At 46.2% G+C, this 24,266-nt stretch overlaps 2 protein-coding genes across 3 annotated transcripts; both read left to right on the forward strand.

Annotated features, from left to right (window-relative positions):
- The first annotated feature begins 1,160 nt into the window (after positions 1 to 1,160).
- Positions 1,161 to 8,530, forward strand: LOC107385872 (glutathione hydrolase 7). 2 transcript variants are annotated; one of them, XM_054747864.2, is made up of 14 exons: positions 1,161 to 1,521; positions 1,605 to 1,795; positions 1,866 to 2,014; positions 2,095 to 2,280; positions 2,359 to 2,432; positions 2,517 to 2,698; positions 2,768 to 2,855; positions 2,930 to 3,060; positions 3,155 to 3,243; positions 7,607 to 7,744; positions 7,857 to 7,974; positions 8,057 to 8,194; positions 8,277 to 8,363; positions 8,454 to 8,530. In XM_054747864.2, exons 1-13 carry the CDS (start codon positions 1,359 to 1,361, stop codon positions 8,334 to 8,336), a joined length of 1,707 nt encoding a protein of 568 aa, XP_054603839.2. In that variant the 5' UTR covers positions 1,161 to 1,358; the 3' UTR covers positions 8,337 to 8,363; positions 8,454 to 8,530. The 2 variants fall into 2 exon arrangements, with proteins under 2 accessions (XP_054603839.2, XP_054603840.2); XM_054747865.2 differs by having other exon boundaries at positions 2,768 to 2,852.
- A 1,561-nt stretch (positions 8,531 to 10,091) lies between these two features.
- On the forward strand, positions 10,092 to 15,457 carry cyld2 (cylindromatosis (turban tumor syndrome) 2). Its single transcript, XM_015960022.3, has 14 exons — positions 10,092 to 10,223; positions 10,831 to 11,338; positions 11,593 to 11,725; positions 12,114 to 12,358; positions 12,434 to 12,599; positions 13,058 to 13,190; positions 13,291 to 13,395; positions 13,466 to 13,545; positions 13,643 to 13,709; positions 13,798 to 13,930; positions 14,299 to 14,407; positions 14,490 to 14,608; positions 14,677 to 14,881; positions 15,109 to 15,457. Exons 2-14 carry the CDS (start codon positions 10,907 to 10,909, stop codon positions 15,312 to 15,314), a joined length of 2,133 nt encoding a protein of 710 aa, XP_015815508.1. The 5' UTR covers positions 10,092 to 10,223; positions 10,831 to 10,906; the 3' UTR covers positions 15,315 to 15,457.
- Positions 15,458 to 24,266: the final 8,809 nt, after the last annotated feature.

Here is a 24,266-nt window from a genome sequence, read left to right on the forward strand (position 1 = left end):
ACCTTTAAATAGGCTTTTCATTGTACACAAAAGGCTTGGGGGTAAAACAACAAAAAAAGCATAACCATTGGTGCCACCCATGCACAAAGTTGTGCCTCACCTGGGCCACCCCATTTTAAAAGATCTGGTCACGCCACTGGTTACTTCTAACACCAGAATGTCTAGTTATTAGAAGCCAGTTAATTTTATCTCACCTTAGTCATTTAACATGTAGATGCAAGTGGCAGAAGCCCAGCCTTCATAGGTCTAATACCACCACCACGAGAGCAGTGTTTCAGAAAGGCCCGCTATCGTAGTTTGTGCGAAGCAGCAGGCTGATGCAGACCGATAAGGGTTATGACATCACTGGACAGTTGTCACGTTCCACAGGGCTGAAAGTGTTAAGGCAGGTTTAGATGATGTGGTTAATACGGGTCTCCTGACAGAAGCAGCTTCACCTGGAAGCCATGATGGTCTCGTGGACGATACGCAGAGATCTGACGTTCCTCCTCACAGAGCCACAAGAGCAAACGTGGGAAGTGACAGGTGAGGCAGCAGCAGACCTCAAAATTGGATGTCTGCACGGTGTCTTTCAAATACGTTCTGTTATTGTTAAATTCCTGTTGTGCATCGCTGCAGCTTGTTGGATGCAGAGCCCACCAGCATCAACAGCAGCACAACAGCCGGTCCAGCCACGTCTGGTTCTGTGCTCCAGTCGAGGGTTCTGACGGAGCGGACACGGCTAACCTGCATCAAGAAGGCCAAGGCCTGGGCAGACCGGCACCACGTGTCCCACAGTGCCATCCATCGCCAAAACCGTGTTCGCCAAGGTGTCCAGCACTACTCGTTCCACCTCCAACAACCGGCACATCGCAGCCTCAGCCACTAAAGTTCAGCCTGCAGGATCCGGGATTAGACCAGATTATCCACACAAGTCATTTCTACAGCGAGCTTTGAGGTTTAGGACGTAAACCCATCTCTAGTTCATAGCCAGGTGCATTAATTTGTTTGTGTTGAACTGTTCACCTCATCAAATGAGAAACAACGTTTTCTTCCAACACGTGTGTGATCGTGAACCTGAGAGAAGTGAGTCGATGCCTTGTGACCTGATTGCTTTAGGTGAAGGTGTGTGCTGCTTTTATATTTATGTATTTGGGCTGAAACTTTTCACTTGTTTATTAAAAAGTAAAAACAACAAAAGACTGTCTTTGAGTTTACAATTTCCTGATGACCCTGAACGCCTCCCAGTACAACAGACCCAGGTGATGTAATTGGTTTGGGGCTGATTGCGCCTGCTGAGTGGAATTCCTGCTGCAGGAGGATGCTGCTTTAGAGGAAGGCTTTTTGAGGTGGCGTGTGTTTTTACAAGTCCGACAGCAATGGGGGTTTCTTCTGAAACCAAACTGAACCAGCAGAAATCTTCTGACTACAAGAGCTGTGCTGGTTCATCTGAGTTTGACGATGGCCCTCCATCAAACGGCTTCACCTGTGACCTGCAGAATAAACAGGGTGAGAGGAAACGGACGGTAAAGGTTAGAAAAGGTCAGTCTTTCTGTTGTTTTTTGGGAGGTTTGGAGCTTTAAACAGGGTTTTTTTTAACCCTCAAACATCTGCTGCTGCCCCAGATACCATCCAGCTGAAAGATCTGTCTGCTGGTACGCTCCATCTGTTCAACCAAAGGCTGTCCAAACTCAAAGAGACAAATGAAGACTGCTGCAGGACCAACACACCTGTACAGCTCTACGCTGTGCCCATCATCCTAGCTGTTGGAGTCACCATTGCTTTGGCCCTGCAGATTCACTTGGATGCATCTCTGGTTTGTAGTGTTGCACAGTCTTGACAAATTCAGCCTTGATTGTTTCATTTATCTCTGAGTTGCTGCACAGGTCTCCATAAAAGGCGTAGCGTCCGATCACGAGCGCTGCACCGTGCTCAGTGAGAGCGTGCTCCGTGATGGCGGATCCAGCGTCGATGCAGCCATCGCTGGAGCCCTTTGCTTGGGCGTTGTCCACCCGCACGTGTCAGGGGTTGGTGGGTACGTGACTCCTCAACGTTAAATGGGATTTTTGTTAAACTGACACAAAACTGGCTGATCTGAACATCCCTGAACTTTAGAGGAGGAGTGATGCTGATTCATGACATCCGTCACAATAAAACCAGAGTGATAAACTTTGAGGGATCTGCACCCAACGATCTGAGAGAAGACCTGCTGCAGAACGCTTCTGGGGTTCAGGCAGGTCTGCTTGTGGGAGTGCCTGGTATGCTCATGGGCCTGCACCACGCTCACAGCCTGTATGGACGGTACGAATTCAAAGAGGATCGTTTTATTCTGGTGTTTAGTTTTTCACCCAGACGCCTAATTTGACCAGCTGTCTACAGTTTGTCATGGGGGCACGTTATCAGAAGAGCCGCAGAAGTCGCCAGAGAAGGATTCAATGTGTCCCAGAGTCTGGGTGTGTCAAACAGCTCCTGTTTTAGATCTCACGCTAATTCTAGGACTTTTGTTGGAGGATCTGAATTATTTTCTTCATCTCCAGCTGTTGCAATATCCGAGTTAGAAAGAGAGGCGCTAACGGAGCGTTTCAGGAACCTTTTTATCCCAGGTGGCAAGGCTCTGAGTCCAGGCTCACATCTGAGGATGCCTGGCGTGGCAGACGTCCTGGAGGCTGGTCTGTTCAGTTTCTACCATGGGGCCGTGTCACAAGAGATACAGGAGGAGGTCATTCTCACAGGTCACATGGTTTGATTTCTTGGTGGGAAAAGGATAAAGATCTTTTACTTTACACAGGTGAGGGCAAACGGAGGCGTCCTGAGTGCCGAGGACATCGGTAACTACAGCTCTGAGGTGCAACAACCACTCGAAGGCCGCTACGGTGGTAAAGACTCCAACAGGCTGAACATGAGTCACGTGCTTTATCCCCTTTCCTATAATCTGGTATTTCTGTGGTAGAGTATATAATTCAGGTTCCACCTCCTCCGTCTGCTGGCGCAGCACTCTTAGCAGCTCTCAACCTTTTGGCGGGCTTTCACCTTAGTGGAAATGACATCACAGTAAACCAGACACACCACTGGGTCGAAAAGGTGCTACAGTTTATTATTTAAACTCCCCCAAGCGGTGAATGATATGTTTAATCAGTCATCTAATGAAAATGTGTTGTTCCTTTCGTCCACCAAGGCGCTGGCGGCAGCACTGGCCTTGGCGAGGAAACTGGGTGACCCTAAGTACAACTCCTCTGTGTCTGAGCTGCTTTCTGTCATGATGAGGTAAATATCCTGATGGGATGCAGCTGAACATCGTCGTAGCTGCAGACTGTTTATCTGTCCAAGCAGGAAGCATGCGAGAGGCAGGTTACGCCCCAGACGGGTTCTCATTTAATTACAGGTCTGCACCCAGAACTTCAGACAGTTTAGAGAAACTAGTTTACTTAACAGGAACCAGTTAAAATGAGCGACCGCAGACAGGTGATGCTGAGGCCAGGACCAACACAGGAGGAGTTGTCAGTCCTGGTCCTGGAGGACCAGACCCAGCAGGTTTCTGTTGTTCTTCTCCAGCACACTTGATGCTTCATTTGGCCATCACTCCCCCTTAACCCTCCCACTGTCCTAATAGGTGTGACCCCGCCGTGAGGAAAGGTGACCATTGAGCAGGGTTGATGGTTTATCCCTTGGGTCCATGTGGCAGGGGTGAGGAGTGAGCACCACCTAACCCTTTCCACGTGGACCTCAAGGGATCAACCCTGCTCAATGGTCACCTTTCCTCATGGGGTCACACCCATTGGGACAGTGGGAGGGTTAAAGCGATCAGGTCCAATCAGCTTAATGTAAGATGTTCTAGCAAGGTCCCGCCTTTCTCACCTCTGATTGGATAAATAATATTGGCTGCTAAAGGTCATCTAATGAGGTCATTCAAAACCTGAATCTGTGAAACGGCTGTGGTGGCCACTGAGCTAAGCTAACTAGCCTTATTGTAAACAAATGCACGAGCTACACTCGGACACTTACAAGGTTTCAAATCTCTTGAAGGATCCAGCCAGCATTGACATGCTCACATAAAAACCCACACTAATAAATCAGGATGTTGTATGAGGAGACCACAGCACCACTGATTAAAATCACTAAGCCTCAAAAGCAAACAGACCCTCAAACTCATAACGTTTAAAAAGTAGATGTATGTGTTTAAATTTCATTACCTGTGGCTGAAGGGGGGGAGCGGGTGTCCACTGAGCAGAAGTTGAGTGGTTTGACTCCAGAAGGTCAGGTGTCCTTGAGCAGAACCCTGAACTTTTCTCCCTGAGCGCTATACTGATGGGATCTCACTGCTCTTCTGGGGTGGTCAGATGTGTAGAAATCTCCAGCTGGATCCATAAAGTATCAGTAGTTGTTATTGAGGGTTCTCCAGACTCACAGGGAACTAGCACATTTAAAATCTGTTTCACCTTGGTGTAGCATGCATCATTTAGCTGAACGTGAATTCAAAGCTGATTAGGGTTCAGACCTATTTCCTTTAGGAGCAGGACTGCTGCACACATCTGGGTAGAATAGTGCAGTCTCATTATATTACTGTCATCTTGCACTGAGGTAAGGCACACACGTTTAGCCTGTGCACTCTGCTTTAATAAGATAACCTCAATGCTTGAGAGCCAACAGATGAACAGTAGATGCAACGAGATTTTGTACACGTTTCTTTAGTCTGTCTCTTATTATATGTTTAACGTGGCGAACTGACCATCGGGAACACCGGGACAATGCCTGGTGGTCTGGCCTGGCCTCAAGTCATTCTTTATTTTTTTTAAAGGCCTAATAGGTAAATTCTGTGTATTCAGTTCATAAACATGTAATTAATATTTCTCACTAAAATATATTTTAAATTTTCTTCTTAGCTTAAAATTTTACATTTTTATAGACAAACTGTGGACAACACTCCATAACCGCACGCCATCTTGAAATAGGATAGCTGTTTAGCGACAAGCGATATGTTTTACGTCTGTGCTTCGACAGCTTTGATGTAACCTGAAAGAAACAGCAGAGGGCAGCAGCACACCCTGGAAACATGCAGTCTGCCAAACCAGAGGAAGAGAAGGACACCGTTGCTGCAGGTTAGCTCGAATAGCCATGGAATCGGAAGACAAGCCAAACATCAGCTATAATAAAATAAACATCCATATTTTTATTGGACGTTTAGGATTTTTGTTCATGTTTTAGTGTTTTTGCTTTAAACAGAACTTGGTTCATGCTCCAACACATTTCTGAAATTCAGATGCAACAAAACATGACCAAATATTTCTTATTTATTGATGCTGATGTTTTCAGTTCATTTTAAAGCTCACTTATTTCAGTTGTTCATTTAAAAAGTATAATTATAATTTACATAGAAACCATAAGATCAACTCATGTCACACTTGTGGTGAGATGCTATAATTGACCCTGTAGTGGCGCGAGTGTTGCACGACTGCAGAGTCACATGAGTGAAAAACTAGTCTGGCACCTGATGGTGTAAAACCAGGATTGGTCTCAAGTTCAGGTAGATGCTGTTTCCTATATAAGGAACCCAGCAGGTTGCATCAAGTCACTGACTAGTGTCAAATTCTTTACAGCAATCCTCATACTAAGCAAGCATTTAGCGACAGTGGAGAGCAGACCGAGCAGAGCACGCACACGCACACACAAGCACACACACACACACACAAGTATGGTTACATTGTGATTTCATAGTAAATATTCTATTTGGTGAGAAATAAACTTTATTGTATTTATCCTAGTGAATCTATAATTAAATGGGTAAACTAGTTGTAGCACATTCAATGTCAAAGGAAAGCAAAATGTTATTATCAGGAGAGGGAGAATGTTTTAAGTGGTTAGCAGCAGTGTGCTAGACGATGGCCCCCTCCATGAGGCCACCACAGCTCGGCAGAACATCATTGTAGCTTCTTCTGGGGAGAAAAACACTTCCAGAGAAAATAAAGTTAACAGCTGAAATAGCAGGAAATGATACAGTTAAAGAGCAGATTGTAGAAGAAAGTAGTAGAATGTGGAAAGTGGTCAGTGTATCCTCCAGCAGTCTAAGCCTATAGCAGCATAACTACAGAGATAACTCTGGATAATCTATCCTATTTAGATGGAGGCATGTTGGAGGCAGGGCAAGGGAGAGCCGTTTTTACCGACTGTACACTCCACCTCCCCCTACTCCCCCACTTGTCCTGATTTAGGCTAACACCAAATTTTAACCATAGGCCCTATCAAATAAAAATGTTTTAAGCCTATTCTTAAAAGTAGACAAAGTGTCTGCCTCACGGACTAAGGCTGGGAGCTGGTTCCACAGGAGAGGAGCCTGATAACTAAAAGATCTGCCTCCCATCCTAAGTTTAGATATTCTGGGAACCACCAGTAGACCTGCAGTATGAGAGCGAAGTGCTCGGTTAGGAACATATGGAACAATCAGATCACTGATGTATGATGGAGCTTGATTATTGAGAGCTTTATATGTGAGAAGAAGGATCTTAAAATCTATTCTGAATTTAACAGGTAGCCAATGTAGGGAAGCTAAGACAGGACAGATATGATCTCTCTTTTTAATTCTCATCAGAACTCTAGCTGCAATATTTTGGACAAGCTGAAGACTTTTAACTACATTCTGCGGACTTCCTGAGAGTAATGAATTACAGTAATCCAGTCTTGATGTAATAAATGCATGAACTAGTTTTTCAGCATCACTCCTGGAAAGGATGCTTCTAATCTTAGCAATATTCCGAAAGTGGAAAAATGAAATCCTACAAACCTGTTTAACCTGGGATTGGAATGACATGTCCTGGTCAAAGATAACGCCAAGGTTCCTTACTTTGTTCTCGGAGATTAATGTAATGCCATTAAGGTCAGGCGATTGGCTAAGCAATTTCCTTTTCTGATTTTCAGGTCCAAAGATGAGAACTTCCATCTTGTCTTAATTTTAAAGCAGAGTTTTGAGTCATCCAATTTTTTGTCTTCAAGACAAGCCTGTAATCTACCCAACCGATTAGGTTCACCAGGGTTAATGGATAAATATAGCTGAGTATCATCAGCATAACAGTGGAAGTTTATCCCATGCTGTCTAATGATTTTACCAATTGGGAGCATATATAGTAAAAAGAATTGGTCCTAGCACTGAACCCTGTGGTACTCCACAAGTAACCCTGTAGTATGGAGAAGATTTGTCATGTACATTTACAAAATGAAATCTGTCAGACAGGTGTTTTGCGTTAACTGGTCTATGATGGTAGCCTGGGATGGTTTCAAATCCCCAATCTGAATTATTGTCCCAGTCTGTCCCTGCACTCAGAAGCACATTCACCTGCTCAGCAGCTTATCAGGTTCTGCTATAGCCTGTTAATCACCTGCTCATTAAAATCAGCTGTGTTGAAACAGGGAAACAACTAAAACATGCGGTATAGCAGCCCTCCAGGACCAGGATTGAGAACCTGTGCACACACCTTTCACATCGCTGCTTCCCTTGTTGGTCAGAAGTCAAATAGTTAATTAAATGAAGTTCTTCATGAAATGATAGACAATAACACATCCAGAGTCCAATGTGTCCAATCGGATCCTCTTCATCAGATACTTACACGTACCTCTCCATTTTGCCTGTCTGCTTTAGCAAAAGTCAGAGCCGTGCTGAGTTGCTGCAGCAGAAAAGCTCTCGAACATCTCCGTCTGACAACGAGTCGCTGAAGGAGCTGTTGACTGGGCAGGTGGTGGTCATGGGACCAGATGACCTGGTGGTGTCTGTTGCCAGGTGATGGTGTTTCAGCTCACAGTTGGTGGTGTTCAGCAGCAGGATATGTGTGGTATGTGCTTCAGGACAATGTGACATTCTTCTCTTATCTGCCCTTTTGATGACCTTACAGTTCTCTGAATGGGCCGTTTGGGAGCAGGATCATTACTCAGTCGGGCATAATCCTCAACAGCCTCATTCTCAGCTTCTACTGGTCAAACCACAGCAGGGGGCTTCCTCAGGCTAACCAGGTGTGACCCCTCTGCATAGACCAACCAATAATCAGTAACCCATGAGTCAATGTGCAGAATTTATTTGCTTTTCGTGGAGCAGATGAACCACATTGGGCCTGGAAAGAGACCACTGACATTTCTCATGCCCTCGGTGATGGTACCGGTCTGGAACAAATGTGGGACCTACATGGGACTGAGCAGCTCAGGTGGACCAAACCGTTTGAGGGAAATCACCCAGGTCTGACCTCTTTACCTTCCAGCAAATATTAGATTCAGTTAAATCATCATAAGCCCTTTTATGGTGCAAACTCTTCATTTAGATGCTGGAATTATTAATCCTGACTAACAGAACAAATGAGAGCCTCTCTTTGGAAGAGTAATGGAGCCATGTGAACATTTCCCTGACTGTAAGTGTGAAACCGTACTTAATCACTGACCCTTTGCATTTTTGATGACGAATTTCTAAGTTCACGAGCGTCTCATTTTGCTCCCATCAGCTGAGTTTCCAGAAGATGGCGGTTTGGTCCCTGCTGTTCTGTGAATCCAGAATAATTAAAGCATTCGTAGACCAACAGACGTGTCCTGGATGTATCATTGTTGCTGCTACAAACATAATTATATCAATATCTTTGAAAACATGTATCCTAGATAGGGTCACCAGCCAGCTGTGACTGACGGCTAAACGAGTAATGACCTTCAGCCAGAGGAAAAACTTGTTTACTCACATGTTCTGTCATGAAGAGAAAAGCTCCTCGCGTGTGACTCCATTTTTTCTGATAAAGCTTGGTCTGAATGCAGATGGAGGACGCATGGCCACTTTGAGAGCAGTAGCTGAAGAAAATAAGGATTATGTAACGCCGATCTGCTCTTGAGATACTGTCACCCATGCATGCTGCCTGCGTCAAAGAGATGTGGCTGATTGGATCAGTCCACGTGGACTGCCTGTCACCGTGATTCTGTACGGGTTCTGAGAATAGTACAAGCTTTGGATGGGATTAACGTGGTTGGAGTTCCTCTGGGAACATGTCTCGGTCCCAGTCTATGGTCTGAGGCTAAACTGTGGGTGAGCCCGCCCCCCCACAATTTTGTCATGGTAACCTCAAATGGGGGGGGGGGGGTGTCACAGACCACTGGTCTAAATGCCTCAAACAGGATCTGTCTGATAAAGTGATCTCAGCAGTCCAACTTCTGGACCTTCTGCAGAACAGTGTGGTCTGATGGTTTTCTAGAAGAGTGGTTTCTTTCCTGCCCTTATGCAGTTCCTCTGTCTGCATTCAGGTAATAAGTCTGCACCACATATTTCATGTTTGTTTTGTAATGAAATCCTAGAAGCTTCCATCTAACTGGGGCAGATTGGTTATTTACAATCAGTAGTTTACTTTCACAATCAGGCTCTGCTCTTGGAGTGGCGGCACGTCTGCTCCAGCTTTAGTCAACATTCCTCCAGTGATTATCAGTTCATGCACTCACCAGTGTCTGCAAATACTTTTCTTCAAAACTTCTCCACCTTGTTGAGCTTCAGCAAAAATTACTGTCATGACGTGGAGTTGGTTGCAATTGGACCCAAATGCAGGTGAGTGGTAGGTGGGATGATAAGAGAAGCACCTGAATAGCACAACCAGCAGGTTTAAACACACACGGGTGACCATTAATCAGGTGGGGTAGGATAACAAAGGGTGAGTCCAACAGGATCAGAGGGAGAAGAAGATCCTGACAATTACAGCCATTTGGACTTGGATCTTGTTTAAAGCTCTTTTCTCCTGCAAACTAATTGTGATTTATTTCCATTTCAATGAAAAACAAGTAAACTCAAGTTTTGCAAAGCCATGCACCAAACTCCAGCTGCTGCGCTGGGTCGTCATTCTCCAAACGGAAAAGTTGATGAAACCCTGTATTTATTTTCCAAACTGTTTATTTGATGTGATCAGACTCATGCGGGCCAAACGCAGCTGTAGTCAGACCTGTAGGGTATTCATGTCGATGAGTCAGACGCGTTGCGCCTCTGTGACACCTGACGCAGCGCAGGTGACCCGGGGCTGCGTCAGGAAGCTCGTCTGGCTCTGGGACGGTCCCGGACTCAGCTGAGCCGTTATGTGGGCGGCGTCGATCACGTGATGCAAGTTTGGTTTTAAAGCGTCCGGTTTCACACTCCTCCTCCGCGGTGCCTCGCTGGAGGAAGTGCGGAGCCGCGTCTGGAGTCCTGGCTTTTGCGCGCAAATAATCCGCGTGAAACCCGACGATTTAACCCGGACTAATGAAAACAGGGAGTAAGTAAACGAGATTAAACCTGAATAGAATTATTAGAGTTACGGAGATGGCTTTGTGTCGGCTGGTGAAATCTGAGACGTTCACAATATAAAAAACATCTAAATGTTTATCAAATATGAAATATAAAATGGGTAAATCCTCAATATTGTTAAATGCAAATCTGAACAGAAAGGAAGCAGCCTAACAAAATAAAAGTGATATTATTGCGTACATCTGTCTTTAGAGGAAGGTTTGGTGGCTTCGTTCATCCACGGATCGGTCATGGATGATCCTGTCTGGTTTCTCTGTGACGTTTGGTAAATGATCCTTATTGGAGAGGGAATACCTTCACCCTGCTTTTATTTTGGAAGACTACTTTTATCTCGCTACTGTCTGAGTTTGCATGTTAGTTTAACATTTAGTCAAAATCACAACGTTAGTTTTTATTTTCAGTCATTATTATAAACTGTTAATCTAAATATATTTAACGTTGTTGTATAAACTAAGTTAAGCAGTGCCACAAACATGACCAAGTCCTCCTCCCTGGTCCGCTCCTGCTAAGTCCCAGGTCTTAGCTGCTGGTCTCTCTTCTTATTCAGTAAATGTATTTCTGCTGTACTTCTACAGGTCTGTTGCATCGTTGAGCGCTCTTGCAGCTGCACACGTCTTTAACCAGCTTCAGCAGCTGAAACAAAGAATCTCCATGGAGCCCAAAAGATTAAACGAGAAGTTTTTCATTATTCTTCGAGGGAAGTCGAAGAAAGGTTTCAGCAGAGGGTGTATTGGTCGTGTGGAGACGGAGAGTGCAAACGGGGAGCTGATGGGGATTCTGTATGGATGTGCCACCAATGCAGGGACCCCAAAAAATGGAGGCCTGGTGAGGAAGGAGGACACATACCCCCTGACGCGCCACCAGGCCCAGCTCCTGCTCTTTGTTGCCAGCGTGAGTAGACGCCTGGAGCTGCTGTGTAACCCGCAGCTCTTCTCAGCCATCTGCGAGCTGTCCCCCAACGACCTGGTGGTTATCCGTTACAAGAAGGGACACCTGCCAGGAATGGTGAAGAACCTGATGAAAATTGGGAGAAAAGAAAGCAAAGAGGATCTGCACATGCTCGGCTTTGAGGTGGAGTTTGTGGTAAGTGATGTTGCCTGTCTGCTTTTACTTCCATGACTGATGTGCAGGAGTCTTGATTAAAAGCACTGGATTGTCACGGTGTGACACTCGTTCATGAAACCTCTAATGCATCAAGATAAGGATGAGCACACCATCTTTAAGAATCTAAATGCCTCTTGACAAGATAAGAAGCTTCAGATGTTGTTCGCTCAAGATATCAGTCACAAATATTTGTTGTGTGGATCTGAGTTTATAACAGGTCTTCTCTTGAATAGGACAGCGATAAGAACATGGCATCAGCAAAGCCTGCAGCTCCTCTACCCATCTTCAGCGCTGCAGACGTCATCCAGGTGGTTCCGTCCTACTCGGTCCACCTTGGACTGCACTGGAGAGAGGGCAAGTGTGAGGGTAAGTTTATGTCGGCCTTCACGGCACAAAGCACCGACTCATTCTCTTTCATTTGGAAACGTTTTTACCCAAGAAATGCAAAGAAAAATTCTGATGTGATTAAATCTGAAAGCTCTAGAGACGACGTAGTAGTGGTCCAAGAACCGAGCAGGAAAAACCGGTCTGGTAGCCCCAGAATACATAACTGAAGACTCATCACATGCTCATAGTTGTGCACACAGGTGCACTCCAAACTCTCTGCATACCTCCTCAGTGGAGTCATGCAAAGCTGCCTGTTCAGATTCAGTGTGATGACACAACAATGTTGAATAACTCTAACTGTAAATGACTTCATACCTCACACCCACACACACACACTCACACACACCCTCTCCAAATCTGTCTGCAGGTTCAAGAAAAGCAGTGACACACATCAGCTCCACGTCAAGCATCGAGAAGAGTTCACCACAAGTGACAGAGAACCAGAACCAGTCTGCCTGTGAAGACCAACGGCTGGACCTGTCTCCTACACCGCCGCTGGAGGTGGGCTCCTTGGTGGAGGTCGTTTCCAACACGGGGGTCAAAGTGCACGGAGTCATCCACTGGCTGGGGGTCCCTGAGGGGAAGACAGGTGACTGGGCAGGGATCGAGCTGGTGAGTGTGTTTAGGTTCTGATGCATCTGTGCTGGCTTCGTGTGACTTCACATAAACCCGGCGGTCTCGCCCCAGGACTACGATGTGAACGGCTGCTCTGATGGGCTGTACCAAGGTCAGAGGTATTTCACCTGCAAAGGAAACAGAGCTTTGTTTGTCCCCATCACAAAGTGCAGCCCTGACAGCAGGTTCATCCACTCGTCAACAGAAGGCCCGGTCAGAGTCACAGAACCCCGCACAGGTCAGACACCTCCCCACGGTTTCACCCTTCACACCCTAGTCACTGTTTAATGAGAAGTTAATGAACATGTTCTTTTAGAGGTTTAGGAAACGTGCTTCATGTGTGCCTGTGCCAGAGTGGCGCTGTAGTTCAGGATGTGGTAACCAGGGTACCACTATGATGGGGTCAGGTAAACACCCCCGTTTACCTAATCCCAGTTTCCTTTGTCCTTTATAACAACACAACCTGAAAGCTCTTCCACAATCAGCCCGTCTCACTTTATTCCACTGACTTACGCGGGTGTAGCGTCAGTGACATTTGAAACGATGCAGCCATTTCCTGCTCTGAATCAGGAGGTTTTTATCATCCGTGAAGGCCTACATGGCTGTCTGGTTGGGCTGTTTTTCAGCCTGAAGCTTCCAGTCGAGGGGTTCAGTCGTCGTTTGATGTGTTTTTTTCTTTCTGCTCGCTCATTCCAGTTCCTCCGTACGAGGACTCGGGGGAGGATGCTCCACCGGTTCCTGAATCCGAGGCACTGCCGCTGTTTGTGGGGAAAATGAAGGGGATCCAGGGCCACATCAACTCCTGTTACCTGGACGCTACACTCTTCAGGTAAAACCTGGACCTCTACAGGTGACTGAGGCAACAGCGATGAGGAAATGTTATCATTAGATGATGTGCGGCCAAATTCAAGTTGTGTTTTCTCCTTTAGTTTGTTCAGTTCATCTGTGACCGTGGACTCCGTCTGCTGCAAGCCTGCTGCCAACGAGCAGCCCCTAACCTGCACTCTCAGAACAATAATCAACCGTCTACGCAGGTAGAAACTATAACTGCTGCAAAATACACGTTCCTGGTTTGCCTTCTGATGGCTGGTGTTTTAACTGCAGACAGGGGTTCGTACCTGCAGAGAGTGTGATGAATCTGCGTGAACAGCTAGGCTGTGACACCTTTAGGACACACGAAAAAGGTACACCCCAAAGTGTTGCGTTGTGTCTCCATGAGGTCATTATGACACAACCTCCTGCGGCCAGTGGCTGACAGCTGTCACATTTTCCTCTCCACAGATCCAGAGGAGTTCATTTCAGTCCTCTTTCAGAAGGTGCTCCGCATCGAGCCGCTGCTCAGGCTCAGGTGTGCTCCTCGTCTGCGCCGAAGCCAGCATCTCGTCCCGCGTTTCAGCTGCACGGCTCACTTCCTGAATTTCTGTGTCACCTTATAGATCAGAAGAAGGAACTTCTCACGGGGCGTACACGCTCCAGATCTTTCTGGAAAAAGAACAGATTAAGCAGATGCCCACCGTCCAACATCTGCTGGACACGTCCTGCCAGTCAGGTCATCTGCAGTTTGAAGCGGTGAGGCCTTTCAAAAAAGACCTCTCGGCCAGGATCTCTCTCAGCTGCAGCCGTTCGTCTCTAGTTAGAGTCAAACCTAAAAGAAAATCCCACTTTAGACACAAAGTGTTAGTCATGTCCTTGTTTAACCTTGTTTTGGTCATAGCACCAGCCCTCTTGCACTGCCTTTCTGTTCCAGACCAGTCCCACGCCCCTGCATCCAATCTGTAAAAACCTTCAGAAACGTGTTGCTCAAACCTTTTGAATGTGTTCAACATTCCAGAAACTCAAAAGCAAACTCCTGAGACTTCATGAGGAATTTAACAACCCTCTCAAACATTTTGAAAACTCTTTTGGGAACGTCATCGTCTGTGTTTGTCACCCCTCAGGTGCCCTCCTGTCTGATCATTCAGATGCCACGGTGTGGAAACAAGTATAAGATGTTCTCTCACATCCTCCCCTCCACTGAGCTGGACATCACAGACCTGCTGCACAACGGTGAGGATCAGAGACGGTCAGAAATGGGTGGTCAGCTTTAGGGATCGGGACAGATTTATGGACGACCTCTGTTTCCCCACAGCTCCGAGGGAATGTTTTATCTGTGGAGACTTGGCAAGACTCGAGTGTCTTCAGTGCCTACCAGATAACAAACTACAACCAGGAAGAGTCAAACAGTTTTGTAACGCCTGCAACACCCAGGTAGGCAGATCCAGAGGCGTGACCGGTTCCTGTACGGACTGTAGGGTGTAACATCCTGCTGTTTGTAGGTGCACATCCATCCCTCCCGACGCAGTCACTCTCCCAGCGCTCTCTCAGTGCCAGCGGATGCAGAAAGTAGCGCTCCCGTGCCTCGGCACAAAATGGAGCTGTTTGCCGTTCTCTGCATTCAAACCAGCCACTTTGTGTCGTTTGTCAAATACGGCCCCGACCCACACTCCTGGCTGTTTTTTGACAGCATGGCAGACAGATGCGGTAAGACCGACTGTTTTTTACTACAACATCAAATGACCTATAAAGAATATTTTAATGTAGTTCTGATTCATTGCTTTTTAAAAATGCTCTAAATTAGTGACAGCTTTTCATCTTGAATGCAGCCTTGACAAAAGCAGATAAAGACCTGCTTCAGAGCAGCTCTGACGTCCTCCAGCTGGCCTTTATCTCCGTTTGGAGCTGATCTCTAATCTGCTCTTCCTTCACAGGTGATGATCAGAACGGGTACAGCATTCCAGAGGTCCGAGCTTGTCCCGAGCTCGGGGACTTCCTGAGCCAGCCTGAGGAGGATTTGGCCTGGGCGAACCCTTTCCAGGCTCCGGAGCTGGTACGGAGGCTGCTGTGTGACTCCTACATGTTTCTATACCACACGTCAGCCACGCCACCTTCAGAGCCAGACATCGTGCAGTTCTGAGTGCATTAGAGGACCTGCTGTTCCACAACAGAACCTATGACAGCTTCACATCGCTGCTTAGTCAGATATTGTGCACTTTATATGGCGTCTATGAGGTAGGAGCTGAGATGGCTGCTGCTGGGAATCAGTTCAGAGGCCAGAAGGAAAACCAAACTACTCATGAGGTCATTTTTAAACCCTTGAATTTCTTATGGTTGTCAAACTGAATATTTGTTGCTAATCTTTATTGGCAAATAACATTTTAGGTAAGCTGAGCAGATGAAAGCAGCAATCAAGAGTTTTCTGCCTCTCAGGAATTATGTATGAATTTTTAGAAATGCTTTTATTTTTGTTGGCATCACAGAAAGTGTGTAAATACTTAATAAACTGCACTGCGCTTGTTTTTCACCTGTGGAAAATGATTCAAATGTAAAACTGGATAAATGACTGCAGATAATTCTGTCCAAACCATAACAGGAATTATAATTATACCTGTTTCCATAAGAACGACATGCAGGTGAAACTGGCAAAATCTGAATCTGTAGCAAAAGTCCATTTATGTCCATGATCAAGCTCAGACTGAGAGACCATCTAAAGGCTCAGAAACCCTCTGCAGGTGTTCCGGATTCATCAGATGGTCAGAGTGAGACACTTTGGGTCTAGAATATTGAACCTTTTCACAATTTTCTAATTGAGATTATGAATGTGGGGTTTTTATCAGCTTTAAGCCACAGTCATCACAGTATAATAACAATTAAAGGCTGAAATATCTGGATTTGCATGTTATGAGTCTGTCTCAGTGACATAAATGAACATTGCACCATATTCTGGTTTTAACTGTTTTCAATCTAAAAAAAGGGAAAAGAAAAGTGTCATTATTGTAAAGAATAAAGCTCAAGTTTGATCTGATGGTTAGTCCCACCCCCCAAAACAAAACATTTTAAACATTTTGTTCTTTTTCTTAGTCTTAAAGTTAAAATACTAATAATAAATGTAAAAACAGTAGCACAGCTTTTTGTATTCCTAATGTAACCATTCGTGTTTTTGGTGCAGCACTATGTGTAATCTTTGTTTTAGGTTTTGTGGACCTTTATTGTTTTAATGGGAAAGGGGCAGAAAAGGCTCTAGTATGGCTGCAGACTCCGGGGTTAGTTTGGGCGGTAGAAGTATCAGATACATCAGAAAAGTCTGTTGATACGGAAAACAGTCCTGCTTTGATGCCATATCAGGTTGACCTTATTAGCACCCTCTGGTGGACAAACAGAGTTACTGCGTTAGAGAACAGAGCTCAACCCAGCACCATATCCTCCCGTTGCAAACCCTGGTTTTCAGTTTGGTTCATCCAAGGCTTTTTTGTACCTGCTTGTCCATGCTGGGCTGCAGGGGGTTGGTGCCTATCTTCAGCAGTCTTTGGGTAAGCAGGCGAGGTACACCTCGGCCAGGTTGCCAGTCCATCGCAGGGCAACACAAAGACACACAGAACAAACAACCAAGGTGGAGAAACAAGAGCCCGGGTGGGATTCAATCCCCGGGTGAAAGTCACGCGTGCTAACCAGTCAGCCAAAGGGACATCCCCATGGCCACATGATCCATCAGGATACAGTGACACTCACCCTGTCACATAAGCACACTCACACCTAAGGACAATTAAAGGAGATCAGTCAACCTGACAGCCACATTTTTTGGATGGTGGGAGGAAGCCAGATTACCCAGAGAACCAATGCATGCACAGGAAGAATGTACTACAAACTTCTTAAACCAGGATTTGGACCCAAGACCTTCTTGTTGCAAGACAATGGTAGTAACCACTGCACCACCCAGCTTGATGCAATCCTGCACAGTTCAGTTTCACTTAACTAGAGGTGTTTTCCTCACCTGTCACGCATTTGACTTTCTTCACACGCTCTCATGTCACACCCCAATTTCTTATGCTGATAAAAGTTCATCTATCTGGTGTCACATTATCGTGCTACAAAATACAAAACACACACAAAAAACAACATTGTCACCATACTTGAAACCAGTGACTTCGGGAACTTTGAAAACACGTTATGTAGACAAGACACAAAACAGGAATCAGCACGAAACTAAATTGGCAGAAGTGAGTAACTCGAACAATATTGGATGTTGTAAAGGCAATGATTGAAATACAACAATACACAAATAAAACAGTACATTTATTTATTTTTTAGTATACACAATCATGTATATAGGGCAGCGATCTGCTTGCACCCTTTACAATATTGCAGGTCAAGAAAGGTCCATAATGGATTGTGTAGTCAGGAGGTGTAATGTCTTTGTCGGGAGTTTCCACAGGGCTGGGAAGCAGGTACGTTGTCAAAGCTGGGAGTCGTGTGTAGAGCAGGCTCTTGTGTTTCAACACTCCTTCTGTCCTCTTGTAGATGTCGATGTTACGACTGCTGCTTTTTTTTATTGTGGAAGAAGGAGCTGCGTAACTCAAGTTTACCAAAAATGAGCGTCAGCGCCTCCCTTCAGCTGCACAGCGGATCACCCACCTGAGCAGCGTAAAAGGCAGAGCTGCCAGAAGAAATGAGGGGGAGAGGACAGGTGCTGGTGGCAGAGGGTTGCTGTGGAGGCTGCTCGGCTTGGGTTGGCTTTGGTGGTTGTTAGGGTTGTCGGCCGACGGCCTGTACATACCCGGGCAAGACAGCGGCCCGGCTTCGCTTTGAGTCAATCTCTTTTGTGGAGGAGGATGAAAAAGAAGGTCGGGGGGCTGCTAAGAGGGACCGTAGGGGCGGCGGGTTTGTGCCATGCTCCGGTTTCTTTAACTCTGGTAAATAAGAAGACAATCCCACCAAGCAAAAACTGGAGGTTTAATACATCACTGCTTAAAGACGAAGGTTTTATAGATTTTTTAAAAAAGGAGTGGGCTTTATATTTAGAACATAATGACCTGCCTGGAACATCAGCACCTATTCTCTGGGAGGCAGGAAAGGCAGTGATGAGAGGTAAAATAATCTCTTTCTCATCACATAGGAAAAAAACAGAAAACAAACGTATTCAGGAGTTAGAGGAAATCATCAAGACTTTAGAGGCGTCCACAGAAGAAGAGTCAATGAGCAAATTACATAAAGCTAAATTAGAACTTCATGGAATTATTGACAAAAAGACACAATTTTTAGCACAAAGACTACAAATAGAAAACTTCGAACATAGTAATAAATCAGGTAAATTCTTAGCTAGCCAATTAAAAATAAATAAAGAGAAAACTACCATATCTGCTGTTAAAGACTCAACCGGGAATATAGTTAATGACCCTGAAATAATAAACAACACCTTCAGAGACTTTTACCAAACTTTGTACTCACCACAGATAAACCCATCAGATAATGAGATCAATGAGTTCCTTGATAGGATAACACTTCCTAAATTATCAGACAGCCAAGTTACAGTCCTGGACTCGCCACTAACATCAGCGGAGCTCCAGGAAGCCCTTAAATCCATGACTAATAGGAAAGCTCCAGGTCCAGACGGGTTCCGAGTAGAATTCTACAAATAATTCTGGATCATTCTGGCTCCAACATTTTTCAGAATGGTGAGGGAAATCGAAGAGAGCGGCAGATTACAGCCAAACATGAACTCAGCCAATATTAATCTCTTGTTAAAACCAGGCAAAGACCCTGCTTTTCCTACCAGCTATCGCCCAATTTCCCTTATTAATGTTGATCTCAAAATAATTTGTAAAGCCCTGGCAAAAAGATTAGAGAAGGTAACCCCCTTCATAATACACCCTGACCAAACTGGTTTCATCAAGGGTAGACAGCCATCCACTAACTCACGTAGATTACTTAATTTGATAGATTTCTCTTACAGTAGAAACATAGAAACTAGTATATTATCTCTAGATGCAGAAAAAGCTTTTGATAGAGTTAACTGGAAGTTCTTATTTGCAACTTTACATAAATTTGGCTTTGGGAACTTCTTCATAAACATGCTACAAACATTATACAGTTCACCAACAGCACGTGTCAGGACGAACGACCAAATATCAGCTAGCTTCTGTCTTCAGAGGGGAACCAGGCAGGGATGCCCACTCTCCCCCTCACTGTTTGCTATCTTTATCGAACCACTAGCAGCAGCAATTAGGCAAACAACAGATATTAAAAGGATAAAGTGTAAGAAAATAGAACATAAGATGAGTCTTTATGCAGATGATGTTTTACTCTTTCTCCAGAATTCTCAATCAACTCTCTCCCAAGCAATAGAACTGATAAACTCTTTTTCAAGAGTTTCAGATTACTCTATAAACTGGTTAAAATCCACAGTTCTACCAATTAATTTCTCATTTGTCAATTTGCTTAATACACAATTGGAGTCAGGGAATATCACATACCTGGGAATTAATATCTCTCCCAAGTTAGCAGATCTAACCAAACTAAACTACATCTCACTTTTAAGGAAAGTGGAAGATGATCTTGCAAGATGGAAATCCTTACCAATATCACTCATGGGGAGAGTTGCTACAATTAAAATAATGGTCTTACCCAGAATAAATTACTTATTCTCGATGATCCCAACCACCAGCTGACTGGTTTAGATCTCTGGACTCCTCAATTACCATATTCCTTTGGCTGAATAAACCTCCACGAATTAGCTTAAAAACGCTTCAGAAGACCAAAGACAGAGGAGGACTGGATTTACCCAACTTTTATTATTATTTCTTAGCCAACAGGCTGCAATATATACCAAGATGGTTGCAAGATAACCCACTAGATGAGTCCTGGTTAGATATAGAACAGACACTTTGCAATACGATAGAGCTTTCAGACTTACCATTTATTAGCTCAAGCATAAGAAAACATGAAAGCTTCAAAAGTATTAGTATTAGCACCTCTCTGACAGCATGGTGGGAGTATCTTAAAATGACCGAGTCTTCACTAGTACCATGCAGACGCACACCTATCTGGAATAATCCTGACATTTTGCAAAAAAACAAAATGATGAACCTTCCGGACTGGAAAAATAAAGGAATCCAATACCTGGAACACATATATGAAGGATTGGACTTCATCCCATTTAATCAAATAGTCTCCCAATTCTGAATGGATAAGAACAGCTTTTTAGAATATCACCAAATTAAATCTGTAGTCAAACAAAAATTTAAGCTCAATAAAATAGAATTACAAACACCACCAAGGGTATTAGACTTTTATAATCTCAAAAACCCCAAACTACTGTCTAAAGTATATAAGACACTGCCCAAAATAGACGATAAAATTGCAATCCCTATTGAAAAATGGGAGGTGGATCTATCGGTCAGCTTTGACCAGAACTTCTGGTCCCAAACTTGTTTAAAAACTTTTAAAATGATCAGACACCCCAATTTACAATTAATTCAGTACAAAATTCTACACAGAGTACACTATACAGGTCATCGGATGTTCAAGATGGGGTTTGTGTCGTCTGACACCTGTACACACTGCACAAACAACGTTCCTGACAATTACATTCATGCACTGTGGTCCTGCCCACCTGTCCAGGAATTTTGGGGTAGAGTATGTGAGGATCTGTCAAAATGTCTGAAATGTCATATCCCAACTTCCCCCTCTCTTTGTTTACTGGGAAACCTGGACGATGTCCCGATTGAAACATCTTTGGTTCACGTGGTTCTGACTGCCATATGCATCGCTAAGAAAACTATCCTCTTGAATTGGAAAAATAAAGAAACTCTCTGCATTAACCAGTATAGAAATCTTTTGTTAGATCATATTGCACTTGATATAGCCTCTGCTTCCACTCCGGATGAATCTCTCTGGGCTCCTTTGATCGGTTCCATCACATAGCGAAGGTGGGGGGCCGTTGATGTTGTCCTGCGGGATAGTGTGGGTGGGGTGGGGGGTGGGGGGGGTCTGAGTTTGGAGTATCCGGATGTTCCCTGGAGCTGGGTTCACTGGGGGTGTCTGGGACTGGGGGGGCCGTTGCCCCCCTCTGGAGGTGCTTGGGTTGCCTCGGGGGGTGGACTACTGGCGGTTGTGAGTGGGGCCCCTTGGGGATATTGGCGGCGGCCATGGGTCACTGCCTGGCGGCTGCAATGCCACTGGGCAGGTCTGGGTGGGGGCCTGGGGGTGGCCGGCCCCGTGTGGGGATCTGGGCGGGGCCTTGGGGGTCGGGTCCTGGCAGGTATGCTGCCGGGAAGAAGGCAGGAACACGCAGCAGTGCCTGGCCCGGGTTCGGGGGCCTCAGGTAGACATTAGCTCCTCTGCCGTTCCATCACAGGGGAGGGGGAGGTCCAGGAGGGGGAGGACCCAACCTTACCTGGATGTCCCATGTCTTATATATTCTGGAAGTTGTGCAAATGCAGGGATGGGCATAGATATTCTGCTGGGGTGGGGCTGGGTTGGTGCCCTCGGACTCCGTGGGGCTCTGTAATGCTGCTGCTTTGGGCCCTGGCAGGATGGGCTGGGGTCTCCATGCCCTGGGTGGCGGTTTGACAACAGAGGTGCCTATTGGGGCCAGTAGGGGAGCTGGCTCCCTGGAGGGCTAAGCCTAAACAGCCATTCCTCCCCATCCCCGCATATTTCTCTCCTCCTGCTCCCTCACATCATCACACAAACATACACATAGGACCTTGGGGGGTGGGCAAGTCAGGGAGTGCGGGTATGGACCCCATTTCCGCATTCCTGTGGCAACCTGCCCCACAATTTTATTTGCACCTTATACACTTCCACTGACTACATTCCACACAAACACACACTTAGGGCCTTGGGAGTGAGCACAATCAACGGCATTTGGCAGGGGGATATTTCAGCCTCCTCCCGAGTGCCGGTGCCCACTTCCAATTTTAAACCGCACTTAGACACTGATGGCTGAGGGTGTAAGTGGGGTGGTGCGGTGGCATCAGCTGGCATAGGTCGGATGATGCCCGCACTGCCCACTCACCACAGCCATGGAATACACCTCATGATCACACAACACTATACTGGAGTAGGCGGAGGGAGACTAGGGGTTTTTGCCACCTCTGTTGTTGCTAGGATTCCTGGGGCTGGAGGCTAGGAGGGAGATCTGGCCGTCTGGTTGGGGTCTGGGGTGGTGGGTTGCTGTGCTCAGCGTTGGGCGGGGGAGCCTGCTCATCAGCACCCCAGCAGAAAGGGTCAAACTCTGGTTACCGGTGATGGTTGTACCCCATGTGCAGCAGTACCGGGACCAGAGTGAATAGGGTGTGTATGGGGAGCATGAGTGGGTGTCCGGCGTGCATTTTTGTAAAAGTCTTGGGTTGTATGTGCATGTGTGAGCATGAGGGAGGGAGTGTGTGACTGTGTTTGTGTATGACTGTATATGTCAGGTGGGGCCTTTGACTCCTCCCCTCTCCTGGAACTTCTCTTGATGATATAGATCTTTGTCCCCTCCTCCCCCTGCCACACCTGGTGTGAGGGGTTGTGCCATGGTCTGCCTGAGTGTTCGTGGCAACCGGGTCTGGGGGTTTAAGATTTTGGCATCTGCCTGATAGATCCCGGTGGCTGCCTGGTGGGGTCTGGGTCCCTGGGCTCTTCTGGGTCCCCGGCGGGGGTGGTCGCCCCTGGGTCCCGGGTCGCTGGGTCCCGGGCTCGGCCGGCTAGGGGGTGGGAGGCTGCGGGCGGGCCTGTGGGCTTGCCGCTGATGTCTCCCGGGACTCTGCCGGCTGCTGGTTGTGGCCCCCCGGGGCAATCCTCTGTGCCTCTCGGGGGGGCGGGGGCCTTCCTGGTTGCAGTCTCCTTGGGGTTCCTGTGTTCTGGGGCAGCGCCTGGATCTCTGGGACTTGGAGCTCCCCCGTCTCCTGCGCATCTTTGGGGGGCGGATCTGTGGTCCCTCACACTCTCTGTTGGACGCTCCTATAGAGAAACCTTAAATAAACAAGCGCGTGTACACACACAGGTGCTCACATGGTGCTCTCAAAAGTATGGGCTTGGGCATGTTAAACACAGGTCTTAAGACTATGGTGGGCACTTAATGCACTGTGATTTATTATCGTGATTCTTCAGTTAAGCAATGCTGATTATATATTTTTTTCATCAAGTTGACGCAGTGATAGCTAGATCTTGTTGTATTGTTGTTGTGTCCCTTTTTTTGTCCTTTTGTTTTTTTTTTGTCTTTTTCTGCAGGTCTAGAAGCAGACTCTTGTTCATTGTTTATTTTTGTGGAACCCCCCCCCCCCCCCGCCCCCCTCTCCCCACCTTTTCTTTTCCTTTCTCTTTCACCTCTGTCTCCGTGTCTGGTCGGAATTACAAAGCATTCAACAACAATAACAATAAAGTTTTAAGTATCAGGCGTGACATTAAAAGCAAACGCTTTGATGCTCCACCTGAGAATAAATCTGTAAGGCTTGTCACCAGCATTCAGACATCAATTCTGCTTGCTTCACAGCCAGACAGGACACGGTAAAAAAATAAAATAAAAACATAAAAAAAAAAAAAAAAAGATGTCGATGTTACGACTGCTGCTTTTTTTTATTGTGGAAGAAGGAGCTGCGTAACTCAAGTTTACCAAAAATGAGCGTCAGCGCCTCCCTTCAGCTGCACAGCGGATCACCCACCTGAGCAGCGTAAAAGGCAGAGCTGCCAGAAGAAATGAGGGGGAGAGGACAGGTGCTGGTGGCAGAGGGTTGCTGTGGAGGCTGCTCGGCTTGGGTTGGCTTTGGTGGTTGTTAGGGTTGTCGGCCGACGGCCTGTACAGACCCGGCAAGACAGCGGCCTGGCTTCGCTTTGAGTCAATCTCTTTTGTGGAGGAGGATGAAAAAGAAGGTCGGGGGCTGCTAAGAGGGACCGTAGGGGCGGCGGGTTTTTGCCTCCTCATTCCGCTTGGATTGCCAGTAACTATCAGCTGCCTCTGGAGTCCCACAGGCAAAAAAGACCCAATAAGACTCTTTCTTCAGCTTGACAGCATCCTTAACCGCCGGTGTCCACCAGCGGGTTCGGGGATTGCCATCACAACAGGCACCGACAACCCTGCGGCCGCAACTCTGGTCAGCCGCTTCAA

The sequence above is a fragment of the Nothobranchius furzeri genome, chromosome 3, assembly GCF_043380555.1.
Source record: "Nothobranchius furzeri strain GRZ-AD chromosome 3, NfurGRZ-RIMD1, whole genome shotgun sequence".
In the NCBI taxonomy this organism is placed as follows: domain Eukaryota; kingdom Metazoa; phylum Chordata; class Actinopteri; order Cyprinodontiformes; family Nothobranchiidae; genus Nothobranchius; species Nothobranchius furzeri.

Bases quoted from the DNA above. Each gene is read 5' to 3' on its own strand.
- LOC107385872 (XM_054747864.2), top strand. From the start codon at position 1,359: ATGGGGGTTTCTTCTGAAACCAAACTGAACCAGCAGAAATCTTCTGAC. The intron at 2,281-2,358 runs GTACGAATTCAA...AGCTGTCTACAG, and splicing joins GCTCACAGCCTGTATGGACG to TTTGTCATGGGGGCACGTTA. The intron at 7,975-8,056 runs GTGTGACCCCTC...TTCGTGGAGCAG, and splicing joins GGCTTCCTCAGGCTAACCAG to ATGAACCACATTGGGCCTGG.
- cyld2 (XM_015960022.3), top strand. From the start codon at position 10,907: ATGGAGCCCAAAAGATTAAACGAGAAGTTTTTCATTATTCTTCGAGGG. The intron at 13,191-13,290 runs GTAAAACCTGGA...TTTCTCCTTTAG, and splicing joins CTGGACGCTACACTCTTCAG to TTTGTTCAGTTCATCTGTGA. The intron at 14,882-15,108 runs GTAAGACCGACT...CTTCCTTCACAG, and splicing joins CAGCATGGCAGACAGATGCG to GTGATGATCAGAACGGGTAC.